Source organism: Papilio polytes, unplaced genomic scaffold (assembly GCF_000836215.1).
Source record: "Papilio polytes unplaced genomic scaffold, Ppol_1.0 DF824158.1, whole genome shotgun sequence".
Lineage (NCBI taxonomy): Eukaryota > Metazoa > Arthropoda > Insecta > Lepidoptera > Papilionidae > Papilio > Papilio polytes.
Window position 1 is genome coordinate 1,022,285 of NW_013525046.1, and position 19,284 is coordinate 1,041,568.

Here is a 19,284-nt window from a genome sequence, read left to right on the forward strand (position 1 = left end):
TAATTTTTTTAGAGGACTGCCCTACTCGTGTTTACTTACCCTCGCTTTATCCAATAGATCTCGTCCATGCGTGAGACCATCAACGGGAACATCCAGCTCGGTAATGGCAGGTTCACACTCATCCAGGTTGTTGAGAATGCTCTCCAGCGTGTCCTCGTACTCCTTGAACTTGGCAAGACCTTCGCGCAATCGTCTTTCGATCTGGAGCGCGGTCGCCAACAGGCTCTTGTGACTATCGTTGACGTTCTTCAACTGCTTGCCGACGGTGTCCCGTATCGTGGGAGTGGTGGCCTCGTAGCGTTCGATCTGGGCACGACCTTTCCCTTCTAGATCGTCTAATGTAGCGCGGTACTTCTGTATATCATCTAGCAGTACCGCGTGCTGCGCTAGTTGCTCCTCCGTCTGCTCCCTGTTGGCGATGTACAGGGAGTTGTGCGCCATCAACTGGAACGACACCTGCAGCAGCCACTTCTCCGTATCCTGCAGCGATTGGTGGTACTGGTTGTAGTCCTTGATCTCGTTCTCCAGCTCCACTTTCTTTGCAGCGCACTTAGATCTTAGAGCGTTACACTTCTTCTCTATTTCTGTGACGGATTGCTTGACGGCAGGTTTCTTTGCCCATCCGCTGAGTTCCGCGGCTTCTTCTTTAAGTCTGTCTAATTCCGGTTTCTTGTTGTCTATTTCGTCCTCGATGTGCTTGTACTTCTCTAGCAAGGTCTTCATCTCGCCCAGCTCTCCGCCAGTCGGCGCCACTTTATCGAGATTCTGTTCGGTGTTGCTGATCCATTGGTTGAGTTTGTTCTTCGATTCCTCAAAGTCTTCCCATTTGCCGATCGCCGCTTTGAGCTGAGCAGTGATAGAGTTAAGGTCGATCTTCAGCTGATCCCAACTTTCTTGGAGAACCTGCACATCGTTACGTAAGCTGTCCTGTTCCTCAGGTGGTGTATTATTCAGAGCTTTCTTAAATGCTTCCTGCAGGACAACCAGGAGATGGTGACCCTCTGTCATTCTGTTACTGACAAGCTTAACAGTTTCCAGTTTATCTTTAGTGGTATCAATATCACCGACTCCGATGGAATCCTGAACGGTGCCGTGAGCGGTTTCTAGCCATTGTTGAAGTTCATTCTTAGCTTTGATGAACTCGGTATGATCGGACAAATTCTTTTCGCCGTTGGATACTAGACTTTGTATCTTGGTCAGTAAGGATGTATATTCGGTTTGCAAATTGACGGTCTTATCGCGAACCCAGGCGCAGGCACTGAGCTCCATGAGATTTTCACATCTGTCGTTCAGTTCTTCTAAAACGTGCTTGTTTGCGAGCGCTTGAGCAAGTAAATCCTATAAGGAAAGGAAACCGCAAAGTGTTAATTTTAATTTTAAACACACTAAAACACAGTACACAGAAGACAAAGAAAATAAATACTTACGCGACACTTGTCCAGATATTCGGGAGTGATTTTATCGACCTTTTGGACAGTGGCCAATTTACCTCCGAAGTCTTTTACCCAAGTGGTCATCTTCTCCGAAGTTTCCAAGAAATCAGACCAAGCGGAGAGACATTTCTCTAGAAGCTTCTTGGTATCTTTACAGATATGTTGTAGATTTTCCCATTCAATCTTTAATTGTTTGATTTCTTGGTTAATATTATCTTTGCCTTCATTGCCTGTTGTTTCTAATACAGCTTCGCTCAGTTGAATCGCTTTCTTGAGTAAAGCTTCTCCCTTGGGCAAAGATTTAATAATTTTGTTGACATTCTTTAGTTTTTCCTGCACTTCTTTCTTCTCTCCGTGTGAATCGGAACACTGCTGTATTTCTATTTTGCAATTACGTATCCAATCGTAGAAGCTGTCGTATGATTCCTTATATTGGATATGCGTGTTTACGTACTCTTCAAGTTTCTGAATAATAATAAAAGAATTTTGCATTATTTTTTCGAATTAACAAACAATATGGAAAACCATTAATTTCTAAATACTTACGCTAATCATATCACTAACAGTCTTCCTAATATCTCCGTATCTTTGTAGACTATCTTCAATATCTTTAGATTTAAGCGAAGCATCTTCTCGAAGTTTTTCATTGAGTTTGTTGACCAAATCTTGATGAGAGTCAATGTCTCGGTTGAATGTTCTGAACTTTTCTAACTTGGCCTTCTTTTCTGATAAATCATTGAGTAGAGAATCGTCAGATTGGATCTTCTGGTCAATATCGTCAAGCCATTCGACTAGGAGTTTGTGAATCTAAGTACAAAAAATCAAGACATGTAAATTTACAAGAAATCATTTTGAAATTCACTTAAGGTAGGAAATTTTATTAAGTTCTACTATTAAATCACTCACCTTAGAAATATCATCGAACTGTGAAGCTCTGCTGGTTAGTTTATTCCTCACATCTTGGAGATCAGCGATCAGTTTATCGAATTCTTGCTTCAAATTATCCGTATCTTCTTGGATCTTAGCTGCACCGGCTTGCTCTGTGTTCATTATCACCTTCTCTTTTAATTCTAGAAGATATCTCAGCTTGTTCTGGCCCTGCTCCAGAGATTGGCGCAGAAGTTTGATAGTGTTTAACTTATTATTGACCTCTTGGAGATTGTTTGGTATGTCGGCGCATTGGTTGAGTTTCTCTCGAGTTCTGTCCAGCCAGTCTTGGCATTCACCGTACAGAGCGTTATGTTGTTGATGTTCCTGCAAATAAGGATTTTATTACATTAGTGTTGTGTTACGAATCTCTGTTCTCGAAGTCAATATTTCTATGACTAACTTGGTAATGCAGCTCTAGTCTCTTCATCACCTCCTTGGCCAGTGAGAGCAAAGCGTTGTACTTTGTGGTAAGCTGAGTGATGCCATTGGAGATCCTCGTGTCAGCACACGTCTCCAGGAGAGTTTGCGCTCTCATATTCAGCTTGTCCAACTCCGCTTGCCAATCAAATAATGTTTGGAGGTGACCCTGCATAAATTAAAAACGTTTTAAAAATATTAGTCATAACTTTTAAATAAACAAAATTATATCTATAATTTCAACTCGTACCTGGAATTCTTCAAGAACGACTTTCTTTTGTTCTAAGTTGTTCTGCAGCTTGTTGAAAGATTGTACGAGTTTCTCAGTCTTCGACAACCAGTCCAAGGCTTCCTTGTATTGTTCCTCGTACTCTGTCCACTTCACGATACCTCCCTCGATAAGGGCCTTTGTGTTGTTTAATTGCTCTCTGCAAATAGATAGTAAACTTTCACAAAGAAAACCGATAAAATTAAACGCTATTTCAACTTCAGATACTTTTTTTCGTTTATAACCTCCTTTTACATTATTACTAAATAATTAAATAATACATAAAATACTCACACGTAGGTATCGAACTCTTCTTGCAATAGAGCCACTTCTTCCTCAATCTCCTCGCGGTCGTCCTCGTCTGCTAAACTGCAAGAAATCTCTCCTAGCTCGAGGGCCTTCTGCAGTTTTTTCTGACCTTCGGGAAGTTCACTTTCTAATACCTTAAGCTGCGATATTTTGCTGCTTAAAGATTCCTTATCTCCGGTCGCATCAGAACACTTTCCTAGCCTTTCTTTGGCGGCTCTAATCCATTGGACAAAGTCTGTACCGGCGTCAATAAATGCTTGATGTTGTTCCACTGTCTCCTTTTGTTTTTCATATAAATCTTTAGCCTGTTTTGTCAAGGTCTCGTATTTGCTAGTAATTTCAGACGCCGGAGCTTGCTGCATCAACTCCGAAGCCTTGGAAGTTACAGACTGTATCATTGGTTCAAAGGAAACAATATCTTGTACAATATTGTTTGTTTGACGGAGTGTTGCTTTTCTTTCACCGAGGCTTAGACCGGTCGTTAGACCCGCTACACGATCTTGCCCCTTTTTGGACTTGGCAACCTTTTGTTCACATACTTCTTGAAGTTTTGCCTCTCTGTCTGAAATCCATTGCTGCAACTGAGAATAACTGGAGCTATAATCCGCCCATTGTAGTAAAGCGGTCTCTAGATGTACCTTAGCTGTGGTCATCTTCTTTACCAGACGGTCCCACTCGCTTTGTAATTCCTTTAGTTCGGTGTTTATCTTATCTTTACCGTCTGATCGAGTATTCCTTAATACTTTTTCTCCGCTATTGATAGTAGCGTGAACGAGATTCTGACCTTCCTCACGACGCTTCAAAAGATCTTCGATTTGTTCTAGACGTTTTTGTAAGGCCTCTTTGCTGCTATTGCTTCCGGCTTCACTGCCGCTACGAGTTATCTCCCAGGCGTCGTCGATCCATTTCTTTGTCTTTACATAGTTGTCGTCATAAGTTTGGTGTTGCTCATAGTTAGTTTCTACTTTCTTTAGAACATCATTAGCCATGTTGATAAGTACTTGATATCTTGAATTAAGATGACGTAGTTGGTTGTTCACGTACGTGTCGAGATGTGACGACAGTAGGCCGGAGGCAGAAGAATTGAATCTATCGATATCAACCTTACCCTTATGCAGCTGATCTACAATTTCTTTAACTTCATTGACTTGACCTCCCTTTTCTTTTGCCGTTCCGAGTAGAGCTACTTTATGATTTTTAATAAGAATTTCCTTTTGTTGCAACCAGTCGGAAAGCCTTTCGTACTCATCTTTGTACTCTCGCCACTGACTAATTGTATTTTCCAATTGACTCTTTTGTTGCTTGATTTCATTGAAAAGGTCATCGAAGCTTTCTTTAAGAGCTTTCATTTCATTCTTAATTACTGTCTGTCCTTCGGGAGATGTGCTAGCTAAGACTACTTCACCGGTATGTTGCAAGTGTTCTAATAACAGTTCTCCTTGTGCTTGCTTATTAATTAATGCATCCAACGGAGTTACAGCATTCTCGATTGCTAACTTGTCACTCAGGGGTTTTGATTTTAAGGATGGAACTTTTTCTCTAGCTCTACCCAACCACTGTATAAGTTCGTCGTGAGCCTCTTTGTATAAACGATGGTCTTTGTACTGTTCCTCACGGTCTGAAAGTAATTTTTTGATTTTGTCATAAAGTGAATCAAATTTGTTAAGAGCCTCTTGTGCCCTCGTAGCAGTTTGATTCTGTTGACCGCTAGCAATCATTTCAGCAGCCTTAGCCTTCATTGTATCAACATCCAAGCGATCGCATCGTGCTTTTTCCTCGACTTCCTTAAGTTTCTCAAGTTGTGCTCGTTTATCAGGCATCGAGCTTTCAAATGGCGTTAACTCTGACAACATACTTTCAAGCCAAGCGTTACTCTTATCGACAAACTGAATTTGCTCTAAGAATCCAGCCCATTTTGTAACGGAATCATTTAATATATTTTTAGTCTCAATCATTCTCGATAATAGTGCTGACCACTGTTCCTGGAGTGTAACCAAGGCGTTATTAATAGCTTCGTGGCCAGGAGGTGCAGTATTAGCCATAACGTTTTGAGCTAGCTCTACTAATGATTGCACCTTAGTAAATCCTTCATCTTTCAATAACAATAGATTTTGAATAAGTACCAATTTTGTTTCCAAGTCATCTTGTGTGGCCGAACTTAAATCTGCGCAGAAATCTAACTTATCTCTGAACTCTTCGATCCATTGGGAACACTCTGCGACATTGCTAGTAAACTCTTGATGTGTCTTTACGTATTGCTGCCATCTGTTGGTCAAATCTTTCACTTTTTGAGATAGTGTTTGGTATTTTACAGTAAGGTCAGATATTTGGGATCCTCGCGGACCTAGCATTCCCGTATATAGGTGCTGTGCTTTTTCCGTAATGTTATCAATCTCGAGTTCCTTTGCACGAACCTCACCTTGCAGTTCAAGGAATTGTTTATATTGGTCTTGTTTTTCTCCTAACGTTGCTTTGAGATCAACTGCATGTATTTGATTATCCGTATTCCTTATCCAAGCCAAGCATTGATCCTTCATATTTTCGTATTCATTCCATTGCTGTATCTTGTTTTCTAAGCCTTCAATTGTTTTATTGATGAAGGAAACTAATCCCTCCCATTCTTGGTGAGAAGCGTCAATTTGATTTCTAATGTTAGCTTGTCCACTGCTTATAGTGCCGGGCAAAACATTCTCTCCTAACGAACGTATTTTATCGATACGATTCTTTTCTTCCGGTAAATTAATTTGCAGTGATTTCAACTTTTCACAATTACTGCTTAAAGCCACTCTTTCTAAATTCACGTCTCCCCATAATTGAGCTGTATTATGCGTTGCTTCTACCCATTCCTGAAGATCCATTACCGCTTTAGTGTATTGTTGATGATTATTAACAATAGCTTCGTATTGTTCAACGAATGATTTGGCCCTTGCTAAGATAGCTTCATGTCTTTGTTTCAGTTGATTAATTTCTTTTGAAATATCTTTAGTGACATCAGGCAAGTTTTGAGCTCGACTTTCTAAATCTGTTATGTCTTGTTGGTGGGCAATTGCGTCTTGCAAGTAATTTCTATAAACATTCAATTGATTACGTTTTTCATCCAATGTTGCCTTTAATTCGATGTCTTTGGGGAGATTCTTTTCAGCGAGTGTCAGCCACTGTTGAACTGATTTCAAATTGTCTTCAAACGATGACCACTTGCTAAGTTCGGAATCCAAGTTTCTTTCAGCCTTACTTATACTATCGAATAAGTTGTCTATTGCCTGTTGGATGTCTTGTAATTGTTGTTCTATTAATTCTTTTCCTTCCGGTGACGTCGAAGGATATAATTTTTCTCCGAGCTCAACTGTGTTGTTTACTAAAAGTGTCGCGTTTCGTTGTTGGCTAAGTAACTCATTCAGACTTTCTCGTTTCGCGTTTATTCCATCAGGAGTATTCGACAAGTTCTTCTGACACTCCTCAAACTTCAATTGAGCGGTTTTTATCCATTCTGTGCATTGGTTATACTTATCCTGGTACGCAGTGTGATCATTGACCGCCTGCTGACATTTCTTTACCAGTTCTTTGGCTGTGGAGTGCACGGATTGGAAACGCGAGGTCATTTGTTGGAGATTCATTGTGATTCGAGTGTCATTACAATTTTCAATAAGATCGCTGAACTCATCTGTTAATTTATCAACGTCATTTTCTGTCTTTTTAAGATTAGCTAAAATAGCCTGAAAGAAAATAATAGTCATTTTTAGTTGTGTAAAATAGTTAATTTAAATTTTAATTGGTTCTTCTTTTAAACTAGTCTACGACAACTACAATTAGTAATTAACGCCACTACAAGATTATTCGTAGTATACCAAAGTTCTAATAAGAACCAAAACCACTTGTAGTTAGTTAAAACCGTCACAATAAAAAGTAATAAAGGTCATAGAACAGATTTACTTCGAAATTCTCATATTCCCATTGAGTTAGAATCTAAAATAAATTAATTTTGGTGATATTAGAAACTACTGAAAGTTATTTTTCCTTATATAGTGCGAAAATTAATTTGTAAAAATTTCTTTTCTTTTAAAAATCTTACTTGGTCCAATGCTTCACCCAAACGTATGACCACATTCAAATCGTTCTCGTGATAATCAATTGCTTTACTTAAATCCTGTTCAACACATGGTTTAATTAGATTCAGTGCTATTTTCTTTAGATCAAATAAATTGTAATACATACCTGATATTTATTAAGTTGGTCAACTTTCTCCTCCAAAGTAGCTTTGGGTGTGTATGTTTTCAGGCTCATTTCAGTATCACTTAGCCAATGCTGAAGGCGATCATTTGCACTATCGAATTCAATCCATTGCTGTATTTTGTCTTCAATGCCGCGCTTAACGTCGTGAACAGTCGTAGTAAACTTTTCGAGATCAGCTCTGAGAAGACTTAATTCACGTGACATAGCATCTTTGCCCCTAGGCGATAATTTCGCATTATTATTTTCTATAAGATCTGACAAAATTTTCAACTTGTTGCTGCCGTTTGGAATAGCATCTAGTAATTCCTGAAGTTTCGCTAACTTGCCCTGTAGTGCAGCCTTATTACCAGTGAAGTCGGATAAGAGGTGCAAACGATCCCACAGGTGTTTTTGGTAGTCTTGTAACGATTTCTGTTGCTCCGCAAATTGTTGGTAGATTTCGAATGTGCTTTCATGCTTATCAATGACAGCCGACAACCTATTAGTCAACGTATTATATCTGTCCCAAACCGATTGGATGATAGACGTCATCTCATCGCTCTGTTCTTTGCCAGAATGCAATGAAGAGGCAACACTTTTAGCTTTTTCAGTAACAGTTTCAATAACCCGTTTATGTGAGTAAATTTCTTGCAACAATGTTTTATTTTTCAGGAGTTTCGATTTGATTTCTTGTGCTGAATTTAAGACAGCTTTCTCTTCGCTCTCGACTAACTTTTCTTTTTCATCTAACCAAGATAATGTCTGTTGTAAAACTTCTTGGTAACTAGACCACTGCAATGTTTGAGATTCATATTCTTTTTGTTGTTGCAGTATGCTGTCATTTAGTCTATCCCATCTTTCTCTCAAATCCCGGATTTCAGAACGAACAATTTCCCTACCGTTTGCAGCAGTTTCAGGCAAAACTTTGTCGCCAGCTGTAGTTAAAATTCCAATTTTATGTTCGCCGTTGTCGCGTTCAAGTAAAAATACTTGTAACTTGCTTCCTTTGCTTTCAATACTCAGCTTGTCTTCTTTTGTTGTCATTTGTGAAAGTTGTTCTTCTAAAGGTTTTAGCCATGCGTCAAATTCGTTACGTAGCTGAATGTATTTTTTATGGTCACTTACTACTTCAGACCAATGATTAACAATTTCCTTTGAAATTACATGCAACTGTTGATATCGGCTACTTACTTGCGTGACAAGAGGCTTAAGCCTTTCCACACCGCTTACTTGAATGAGATTATGGGACTCATCAACAAAAGAATCGATTTCTTTTTCTTTAGCGTGAATACCATTACGGAGATCAACGTATCTTTGCAGCTGTGCTTCCTTTTCTTGTAATGTGGAGCAGAGTGCTTGGTCACGACATTTCGTTTCCATATCCTTTAACCATTCAGTAATAGCTTCAATGGAAGTATCAAATTTGTTCCAAATGTCCAAAGTATGTTTGAGTTTTTGTTCTGAAGATCCTATGCTATCAATAGCTTTACGTAGTTGGTCGTGTAGATTATCAATTTCAGATTTAATTGCGGCGTTACCAGCTTCTGATGTACTTTTACTTACTGAAGTAAATATGGTACGAATTTCGTCTAATTTATTAGACCCGACTTTTTCAATATCTTTGAGAGCTGTAACAGCTTGTAACTTTCTGATAATCTCAGGTTTTTCTCCGACGGCATTTTCACAGTCTAGTACTTTTTCTGATTGCGAACTTAACCACTCTTTGAACTGTTGAATAAGGCGTACAAGATCTTCATGACGTTTCACACAATCTTCTAAATTATCTTGTAAGTTTTGAGACTTCGTTACAATATTCTGGAATAATTGTTTAATAGATTGCAAGTACACATTTAAAGATGCATCATGTGTTTGATCAACTAGCTGTTGGGCTTTATCGCAAACAGATTCGACAAGCTGCTGATGAGTCATAATTTCCTGGTGCATCAATTTATGGTTCTGTAGCTGGGCTTTCTTTTCTTCTAAGGATGCCTTTAATTCAGTATGACGCTGCATTGCTCTTTCAACATCTTTCAGCCATTTAGTTAGCTGTTCTTGAGCTAAAGAGAAGTCCGAAAATTGTAAGAGACATTGATCAAGTTTATTAACCGTTTCTTGGAAATTGTCACCAAAAGTGTCCCAGAGAGTTCTTATCTTTCTAATTTTTTGGCGGATCACTTCTCTGCCGTCGGGACTTGTGTGCGCGTATAACTTTTCACCCAAACTAAGGAATTCTTCGAATGCAGGAGTCTTTTTATTTCTAGTTTCATAAAGCTCCTTAGCTTTGTTTTGCTTTTCTTGTAAAACAGCATAATCTCCGACAATTTCATTCAAATCTTGAAGTTCCCCGAGCATATTCATCAACCAATTTTCCATGTCGTTAAAATCTTTCTCAAAGGCAGTGTGTTCAGCTACAAATACTTCATATTTTGAAATAATTTCATTCACAAGGTTGTTTAGCGTATGATACCGAGTAGCTAATTTAGATGTCTTGTTTGTAAGATCCGACTCACTTGTTACACTTTGTTTATTGCTGGTTAAATCGGTGAAGTCCGCACTTCTTGACGATAATTCGTTTCGTATTTCTTTCACTTTTCGCAAATGACCAATTTTAGCTTCGAGATTATTTTTAAGACTTTGATCTCTTAACTGGTTTTCTTTTACTTTGAGCCATTCTTCAAGTTCATCTAAAGTTTTTTGGCTCTCATTCCATTGCTTCAACATATCTTTGAGTTTCTTATCTTGTTCTTCACATTGTGTAGCGAATTGCGTCCAAGTAGTTTTGAGTTGCTCGTATTCACTTATAAGCACGGGGTGACCGTTTGGACTAGTATTTTCTAATACAACATGTAGTTGTGATTTCAGTTCGTCTAGAATGTTTTGTATGTTAGGTCCTTGCGATGTGATCTTCTCTATAGCTGAAATCTTAGAGTCAACATCATCTTTTTGCGTTACCACACTGTATGTCAGCATGCTATTCTCTGCAACAATGTGGTTGAGTCGATCACGAGAATCTTCGAACATTTGCACGTACTTTTCATGATCTACGACATGACGCTCACATGAAGCTATTCTTTTTGCAAGCTCTTTCGACATTTCTCTGTATCGGTCAATAGTTTTAGAAAGACTTTTTTCTGCTTCTTCATCTGGCATTAACTTGATTTTCTCTGTAAGTTGAGTGAGCATAGATTCATGAAGCTCTACTTCTTGAAGTAAAATTTTGTTTGCATGAAGTTGCGCCTTCTTTTCCGGCAAAGTTGCGCATAATTTGAAATCGCCTAATTCGTTTTCTTTATCGCTTATCCATTTCTGGACTTGATTAAAGGTATCATCAAATGATGATCGTTTATTTATAGTTGTTTCGATATCTTTAATAACATTATTCAGTGAATCGACTGAATTTTCAAAGTAATCTCTTAGTGATCTTAGTTCATTACGAATTTGTTCTCGACCTTCTGGGTTAAGTCCGCTGAACAAGGCTTCTCCAGATTCAATTGCATTATTAAGCAATCTTTGGCCCAAATCTTTGTTTTCACTCAGTTTTTTCACTTGTGCTAAATCAGCCGCCGATGGTTTTGCATGTTTACTCATAGCCGCCAAATCCGCTATCCTCGCGTTTGCGTCAGTAAGCCAGTTTTTAAATTCTACAATTGACTTGTCGTATTTCTCTTTATTGTTTTTGAGTTCTTTAAGTCTATTCAAATGATTATCCATGAACTTGCTGACGGCCTGATATCTGCTAGCTAAGTGATTAATATATTGCGATACCCTAGACTCAGGATTACGAGATAATATCTTATCTCCGATTTCAGTAAGTTTATTTACTTCATCTCCATATTTCTTCACATCTTCATTAAGTTTTTCAATTTCTGTTATTTTGTTCTCTATGAGATTAGCATCTAGTAGGTTTGCAGCCTCTTGTCTTACCAAATTTTCTTTTTCTTTCAACCATTCCGAGACATTCTCTAATAAGACTTCATATTCTTGCCATGCTCCAATATTCTCCTGTAGACTGTTTTTGATTTCCAGGCAATTAGATGTCAATACATCCAGATTCTTTTGAGCTTTTTCAGTTTGAATTGCCGCTTCTTGCGCTGTAGCCGGTTCAGCTACTACGCGTAATATTTCACAGGCTTCCTTTAATTCCGTAATTTTTTGTTTGCAATCTGCAATCCCACTTTCAACGTCAGCAAGAGCGGCAGTTTTAACTTCCAAATTATATTTGTCACTTGACACATCAGGTACACACCATCTCGTTTTATCGTCCAGAATCTTCAAATTCCTATTAAACATACTGAGTTTATCAGTAAAAAGTTTTTGCAGGAATGTTAAAAGAGTTATTTCAGTTTTATTTGCATGTACTAAAACGCTTTCAAATCTCTTTTGTAAGGTGCTAAGTTCTTTTGGCACCAGTGATTCGTAAAAACCTGGATAATTATCATTCATTTCAGAGACGGATTGAGATAGATTATCAATTTCATCACTTAGATTTTGTAATTCAACTTTACACGATTGGCATTTCTTCAAGCGATCTAAAATCTTAGAATTATCGCCAGACATATCGTCGCATTTGATAATATCGTCCCTAATTTTGCTAATATTATCAGACAGGCGTTTTATTTTCTCCTTTAATTTGTTTTCTTTAGACTCCAAGGACGACACTGCGCTCTCTAAATTAGTGGCCAGTGTTTGCAAAGCTTCGAATTCGTCATCAAGATAACCAATGATCGATGAAACTTGACCCATAGGAATATTTTTATTTAGGTTTGTTATTTGTTCACATTTAGCTTTTATACTGTTTTTGAGTCCTGTGTAAATCGGTAACTCTTCTTTGTATTTCGTAAGGTGATTTTGTCCAAATCTAATTTCTAAATTATCACAGGCATTTGATAAATTTTGACCAGTTTCACTTAACCAAGTTACAACTTGATTCTTCGTGTCGTCGATTTGTCGCCAAACGAGAAGTTGCGATTCCAAATCTTGAATTCTTTTAATAATGGCATCATTCTCTTTTTCCCATTGTGTTTGGGATTCCAAGAATGCATTTTCTAAAGGACTCGTGTCGAAACCTCCAAGTGTAGAGGCTTGTTTTAGGACCGATTGTTTGATAACATCCATTTGATCTAACAGACCCTTAGATCGTTTAAGAATTTCATAGGATTTTCTTGCTTTATCTAAAGCTTGAGCAGTTTGCACGTAGTCGTTCGGAGCGTCCTTGCACTCGTTGTGTAGTTGTTGAGCTCTGCTCATTTCTCTATCAAATGCCACAGTAAAGTTCTTTAACTCTTGTAATGTTGAAGATAGTAATATGTACCTATTTTTAGTATCACGCACGCTGTTAACTACTTGATCCCAGTTATGGTCAGCTGCCGATAGTGAATTTTGAATTGTTCCCATATTAGGTTGATCTTCTCTCATCAAATGTAAACCTTCTTCGCGCAGCTCTTTCCTAACAGATTGCTTTTCTTTAAGTTCTGTGTCTAGAGTATCCAGCTGCTCTGATAAATCTTGAATAGTAGCTTCTGTTAATGGTACCGGTTTTTGGGCCATATCATTTAAAGTTGATTGAACATTATGTAAAACTTCCGATACGGCTTGATGTTGCAGGTTAAATTTATCCCATCTCGCACCAACCTTCTGTACCAAATCTCGTTTGGATGTGACTTGGTTAAGCAAAGCTTCAGCTTTAACCTCGATTTCTTTTACTAAACTTACAGGTGAAATTATTCTGCCTGTGTTTTGATCAGTCACCTTAACCTTAGATGGACCATCTAGCAGAACAACATTGCTCTTCATCTCAGGTACTTTTGTTATAACATTGACAAGTTCTTGACGCAACACTTCATAGCTCTCAGGTGTGAGTTTCGGTCCCTCAATTTGATACTGAATATGACCTAATTGTTGCTTTGTATCTTCATACCAATTTAGCAAATCGGACCACTTTTTCAATATGGCTTTATTTTGTTGAATATTCGATTCGATCAATTGATAATGCTCCGCTATATTTGAATACGTGTCACTTAAAGTACGAGATTCTTCAGGATGTGATGTTAGAGTCATATTTTTAACTTCATTGTAAATATCAGCAAATTCAGGAGCTTTAGCGGCATGTTCCTGAAGCAAGACGTGCATAGATTGCAGCGATGGTTCAACTTTACCGGCATCTACTTGATCAAAGCTTTCTGTTTTTCTTCTGAAATCATTAATCCAATTGTCGAAGTTATGAAGTTTAGTCAAAAATTCTTGGCGGACAATAATTTTATCTGAAAGTTCATTTACTTTACTTCGAACAGTTTCTGCGAGAGTGTTTGTACGTTCTTTAATATCCGATACCTTGTTTTTCAATAAGGTTGCACCCTCCGGCTGAATGTTATGGCAGATGCTATCGCACGTCTGAGATAACGTAATAATTTTAGCTTGCTGCTGCGAAATTTCATTGCCAAATGACTTAAGTTTATTCAATTCTCTGTCTAATTTTTCCACCTGTGGTGACTCAACTGTTATGTTCCGGCTACTCAGCATTTTTTCACCGTTTTCTATCCAACTCTCAATTTTTTCTGCTTCCCTCTCAAAGTTCTCCCAATTAACAATGAGTTTTTCCAGTTTGTTGTTCCATTGGTCAGCTTGGTCGTGAACCACAGCCCAGCGAGAATGAATTGCGTCTACTTCGTCAGGGGCACTACTTTTTCCAGATAATTGATGACTAACACTAGATAGAATCTGCAAATTCATTAGTTGCTTTTCACAATCTGTAACTAAAGCCCTAGACTGTTGTTGAAGTTGTTGGGCTTCAGGTAACGACGACGGTTTGGGCACGGTACCCAATTTAATCTCTGCCTCTTCAATCCATGGTTTGATTTCGGCAACACCTTTTTGATATTTTTGCCAACTCGCGAGGTCGTGTTCGACCACTTTTGTTTGATGTTCTGTAGACCGTTGCAAGTCGGCCATCATTTTCTCTAACAGGGCGACCTCACCCTTAAGTCTGTTAGCGTCCTGCACACGATGTTCAACAGCCAACTTAGTTCCCTGGTCAGCAACATTTTTAATAACATGTAGCTTTTCTGCAACTACTTTCTGCAAGCTTTGCGACTTCTCGACTCTTTCCTCTGGGGAAATATTATCCGAACGTATTTCAGAAATCAACGCTGGACTTTCCTTCTTGATCCATTCACGAACATGTTCCAGTTTACGCTCGATTTTAACCCACTCCTCGTTAAATTTCTCCAAATGCTCGACTTTTGTATGAACTTCATCTTGAACCCTTTCCAATTTTCTTCCGATTGTTTCCAAATCTTTTTCGATAACAGGTTTAGGCTTGTTAGCTGTGAGCGATTGCAGTTCAGCGTATGCTTGTTGTAACTGCGGCAGCCTTTCCTTCTTAGCTTTCTCAATGTCTTCATTGATAACTTTAGTTTCATGTAGTTCACGGCTAATATTTGTCACGCCCAATTCTAAGCCTGGGTGAGCGACGTAGTTTTCAATCTTATCGATATCTGAAAGCAACTCCTCTTTCTGATATTCATAGTTGGACCACACCTTTTGTGTATCACGTAGCTTGTACAGTCGGTCGGTTGAAGTTTCGTAGGCAGAGTTCCAGCCGGTTTCCAAGTTCCTTACATCTTCTCTTACAAATGCTGGAGCATTAGCATCCTTGATAAGTTCTTTGCCGCGTTGCAGCATTGACATAACAGAAGGCCGATGTCGGTCCAACTTCTGCACAGCCGCTTGTTGCTCAAGGACTAGCTGTTCTACTTGCTGCAGGGATTGAGGTTCAGGCTCCACCATGGCCTGTTTCTGAGCACTTTCCAATATACAGATCACTTCATGGACTTCACGTCTGTATGTATAACATCTGGTGTATGTTTCCGTCTTTATCATGGTTATTTCAATAGTTGGAATAAGATTTTTATATCTCTGTATAAGATTTTCTAGTTTAATCTGTTCATCCTGAGCCTCCATCTCGGAGCAGTGATGTGTGAGCATATCCAATGTCTGAACTAACCACTTCATGTCTTCACGTTTCCTGTCAGCTTCGCGGCAGATGTTCTAATTGAGAAAAATTAACACATTAAAGTATAAAAACAGTAAGATAAATTAAATACTGACAGTACTGAAAAAAGGCAATAAAACAAATCAATAAAAAAATGTGAGAATAATCAATAAATAATTATAATTACCATCAATTCCCTCAGCTTTTTCCAGAAAGCATTAAAAAGTTAAAATCTGTTAAATCGAATATTACAGTAACTAGAATATGGAAATAACTAGCTTTCGCCCGCGACTCCGTCCGCGTGGAATTAAAAAAAAACAAAAGTGAGTAGCCTATGTGTTCTTCCAAACTATGTTCTACATCTATGCCAAATTTCGAGGACATACGTTCAGCCGTTTAGCCTACAAACTCTAACAAACATCCATCCATCCATCCATCTAAACTTTCGCATTTATAATATTAGTAAGAAGTAAGATTGTCAATGGAACTGAATATCTCTCAAATAATAATACATTTTAAAATTAGGCAATAATCATAAATTGTTTCATCGACTTACCTGGAATATAGTCTTTTCCCTTTCAAATGCCTCAGCGGAGTCCACTTCTCTGACAATACTGTCCATTGTCTTATCAACATGGTCCATCCACTTCTGCATATCTTGGAATTTCTCTCTATAAGCATCCCATTTCGCTGGAATCCTTTGCAATTGTTGTCTGAAATGTTCTACTCGGTGAACAGTTGATTCCCATTGCTGTTCACATTTTCGGACCTCCTCATCTAACACTGTATCTCCAGTTTGCTGTGTGTAACTTGTTGAGATCTTTTTGAGGTTCTGGAGGCATTGCTCCACTTGCATTACCTTCCCTTGGTTGCGGAAGTACATCTCATTCCTGATAAGAATACCATCTGCATCGTCACTTTGGTTGTAGGCCTGTAAAAATATTTAGTTTTTAAAATATATATTTATATATTTTATACACTATATATATACTTTACAAGATACCTTTTTAAGTAAAAAACAATGTAAAAGCTGGAGTCTACAATTTTGTTCCTAGTAAAAATACATAGTCATTAACTACTTTTGGACTTATTACCTGTTCTTCATAAACAAGCTCCTTTTCAATATCTTTAATACAATGATGGAATACAGTCTCATCTAGACGGAACTCCAATCGCATGAGGTGTGGCGGCGCTCGGTCTAACAGCTCCTTCCAGCGACGTTGTAACTCCTCAACTGTCTGCACAACTCGAGGCCTGTCCTCCGCATTCACCAGCTATAAATACATATCAAAATACATTGAACTGCCAAAGCAAAAACTATGCCAATTACCTTAATGCTTGTCTTAAAACACTTTTAAATAACAATCTAATGAAATTGAGGTATTTAGCTAAATAATTTAATAAACTACCTCAATTAGCTCCCGACCAGAACGAACGAGCTCGGACACAGCTCTCTCATCCGCGCCCTGGAAAAACCTCTTGTGGAAGTCAACAGCCTGCTTTGAGTCCACTCTCTTATCGGAGAGAAGAGACTCCGCAGTCGACGCCCATTCTTCAACGGCACGTTTCTTTGTCTCGAATTCATCCCACGCTCGCACAAGACGCTGTAGCTCTGATTCTTTACGGGTAGCCTCCGAAGATATGTGAGCAAATCTAGAAAATAAAAAATAAATTAAAACAAAACACTACGATGGCAGAAATGAAACATTTTTTAACGGTTATGTGTGGTTAAATATCCGTTTTCAATATTTTTACCGGCTCTTTTCTCTTTAAATTACAATTTTACAATTGTGATAATTCAGTTGTTGTTTACGTGAAATACAATTTTGTTTAGCGTAGTTTATTTTCAAAGTAAGAGGTTAACAAAAATGTTTTATCAAAAATAAGAAACAAGTTTAATTTTGTTATAAAAGTATAATACATTATTAATTTAATCGGGCCGAAATGTTAATTATTTGAATTTTGATATTTGTTTTGAAAAGTCAACTGACAGATGTCACTATTTTAATTTTGACAATGACAGTTGATGTTTGTGAAATCAACCTTTTCGGATACTACCAAATAAGTGCATCCTCTTTGGGACGTACAGTTTTGTTATGACTTATTATTTCAACCGTACATAGTAATTTTTTTATTTTATATTTATACCCAGACTAAATATCAAAACCCTCACCATATTGCGGAAACATATGGAACTATTTTTTTGCGCATCGTGAAGAGTCCAAAGGTTCAGGCAAGAATTCACTTCCAAAATTAGGCAGTGATCCCAACTTAATACTTTGAGTATAATTAAATGCGGTAAGTTGTCTCACCTATCATTTAGATCCTTCATTAGCCGAACTTGATCGGTGACATCAGCGCTGCGGTCGACGTCAGCAGCTCTGACGATGTTCTGGAATACTTTGTTCTTGCTCTCCAACATAGAGCGGTAGTAAGTGGTGCGGGAGAAGAACGTGCGATGTACCTCATAACGTTCTTCTATTACCTCTCTGTTTGTACAAAACATTTAAAACTTAATATTGACATTTCTCAATGATGAACTTTGGGCAAACATTCATAGCAAACATTTACACACCTTCTCGTTTCTGTGGTGGTCCTTAGTAGCTCATCGGCCTTGTCCAGCCACTGGCCGATCTCTTTCTGGCCGCTCTCCAGTGATTCGTGCTGCACGAGCAGCTGTCTATACTGGTGCACCTTAACGGGCACCGTGGCCCGCACTCTCACTAGCGCTTCCTTCTGTTGCTTCAGTTTCGTCATGTTGGACTCGACCTCGTCGCGGGGTAGATCAGCAATCGCGTTTTGGAAGGTCCTAAAATACAAATAAATTATGTGGAAGTGATGAATAAATTTAGATCAGACGAATTATGGGAATCTGTAAATCTCTCAGTACAAGTTTACCTGCTAATAGTTTTAAATAACTCTTCATGGTGTTCAATTTCTGAGTTGAGCTGCACCAGCTTGTCGATGTAGGTCTGTATCTCCACGGTGCTGGCGCGCGGCTGCCGGGACAGCAGGTTTTCGGCACTCGACAACCAGTTGTCCAACTTCTGGATGCCGGACGCCAGCTCGCGACGGTGGCGCAGAGCATCACCACCACGGACGTACCTAAAAATGAAGATTAATATAGTAATTCTAGGCGCAAAAACACACAGTGAAATATTACTTTAAGAACTCACCGCTCAGCCTCATCCCATACGCGTTCCCATCTTTCAGTGATCTCCACGTATTTTCTCTTGACCTCTGAACTTATTTCTTCAGTGCATGTCGCAGCCAAAAATCCAGCCGTCTCGCCTAAAAGCTGGTGTCTCTCTTTCCAAACCGTTAGATCGTGGAAGAATTCCAAACCCTCGTCTTCGGATACTCTTAACATATGTTGAGCCTTGTCCAGCCAAGTGGTGAATTGTTCCACTAACACAGTCCACCGCTCCCAGTGAGCGATCACCTCTTCGAGGACGCTTCTTGCGCATCTGACGTCGGAGGCGACTCTTCGCCACGTTTCCGAAATTTCTCTCAAGAACGCATCAATTTCTCTCGCTTCAGTTCTGTCTACTTCACATACTCTTTTATATTCTTCTGCTACCTGCTTAATGTCAACGTAGGCTTTGTCAAATTCTTGGAAAATCTTGTTTTTAGTTACGAAATTGTCATAGTCATCTAATAAGGCACGGACGTGTTCAACTCTGGTGCATTTAGCGGTCCAAGTTGCTAATTTTGCTTTTGTAAGTTCT

The 19,284-nt window shown here is 38.6% G+C and overlaps 1 protein-coding gene across 1 annotated transcript in view; it reads right to left on the minus strand.

Annotated features, from left to right (window-relative positions):
• Nucleotides 1–19,284, minus strand: part of LOC106111486 (nesprin-1) — a 79,365-nt gene that overhangs the window by 6,296 nt on the left and 53,785 nt on the right. The window contains exons 7-21 of the mRNA XM_013293604.1: nt 18,733–19,282; nt 18,455–18,661; nt 18,132–18,365; nt 17,869–18,045; nt 16,966–17,209; nt 16,651–16,830; nt 16,113–16,487; nt 7,570–15,612; nt 3,343–7,070; nt 3,031–3,208; nt 2,764–2,949; nt 2,340–2,687; nt 1,980–2,240; nt 1,428–1,898; nt 40–1,338 (exon numbers count right to left, since the gene is read on the minus strand). Coding sequence (XP_013149058.1) covers nt 40–1,338; nt 1,428–1,898; nt 1,980–2,240; nt 2,340–2,687; nt 2,764–2,949; nt 3,031–3,208; nt 3,343–7,070; nt 7,570–15,612; nt 16,113–16,487; nt 16,651–16,830; nt 16,966–17,209; nt 17,869–18,045; nt 18,132–18,365; nt 18,455–18,661; nt 18,733–19,282 — 16,481 coding nt within the window. The remainder of the gene's footprint in view (nt 1–39; nt 1,339–1,427; nt 1,899–1,979; nt 2,241–2,339; nt 2,688–2,763; nt 2,950–3,030; nt 3,209–3,342; nt 7,071–7,569; nt 15,613–16,112; nt 16,488–16,650; nt 16,831–16,965; nt 17,210–17,868; nt 18,046–18,131; nt 18,366–18,454; nt 18,662–18,732; nt 19,283–19,284) is intronic.